This window comes from Eimeria mitis, genomic scaffold, assembly GCF_000499745.2.
Source record: "Eimeria mitis Houghton genomic scaffold, Emh_scaff2967, whole genome shotgun sequence".
NCBI lineage: Eukaryota > Apicomplexa > Conoidasida > Eucoccidiorida > Eimeriidae > Eimeria > Eimeria mitis.
The window spans coordinates 3,986-4,675 of NW_013571308.1; the positions used below are offsets into that span (position 1 = coordinate 3,986).

The 690-nt window shown below is 33.8% G+C and overlaps 1 protein-coding gene across 1 annotated transcript in view; it reads right to left on the reverse strand.

The window, feature by feature from the left end:
* Positions 1 to 385: 385 nt before the first annotated feature.
* The window catches only part of EMH_0060820 (uncharacterized protein), a gene marked incomplete at both ends in the record, with an annotated part of 2,480 nt that continues 2,175 nt past the window's right edge, over positions 386 to 690 (reverse strand). Inside the window, 2 exons of the mRNA XM_013497831.1 lie at positions 386 to 400; positions 487 to 538. Of these exons, the coding sequence (XP_013353285.1) occupies positions 386 to 400; positions 487 to 538 (67 nt within the window). The remainder of the gene's footprint in view (positions 401 to 486; positions 539 to 690) is intronic.

Below are 690 nucleotides of genomic sequence, written 5' to 3' on the forward strand. Positions count from 1 at the left end.
GAGCAGTGTATAAATTGTTTAGTGATTTGAAATCATAAAGAAAGAAAAACTAACCTAGTAACACGCAGTGCTGAACATGATCCAGAAGTGAATCTCTTGCTGCTGTTGCTGCTGCCTCAGCATCCCATCCCTTAAGAGCAGTAAAAACGTTTTCAAATTTTGCTCTTTCTAGTGGATTCATATTCTCCAATAAAAACTCTAAACGGCCAATACGATCATATAAAGTGTAAGCCTGCAAAGGGTTAATTCCTCTTAGTGGTTGCCCCCCCAGTTTGTGTGCTTTGTATTGCTCCAAGTAAGCCATCAACTGCAGCACGAAAAAAAAGAAAAAACAACGAAAAAAAAATATAAAACAACACTGGATCTCCCCTTCTTTAGGGATTTACTAGAAAAGCAGAGTCTGCAACAAACAACACAAAAAAAACAAAGAACAACAACAAAAAAAACAAAGAAATGCGGAAAGCTTTCAATAATTTCTCGGCTTACAAACATTATCTCTTGCAGCTCGGGTCCGGGCAAATCAAATGCCTTTACTTGTCTGCAGCAAAATACAGAAAAACTCAATGAAACTCCTGCTGAGAAGAAGTGTGTCGAGTACAAAGTTACTTACTACATTGTTTAACTATAATATATATATATATATATATATATATATATATATATATATATATATATATATATATATATATA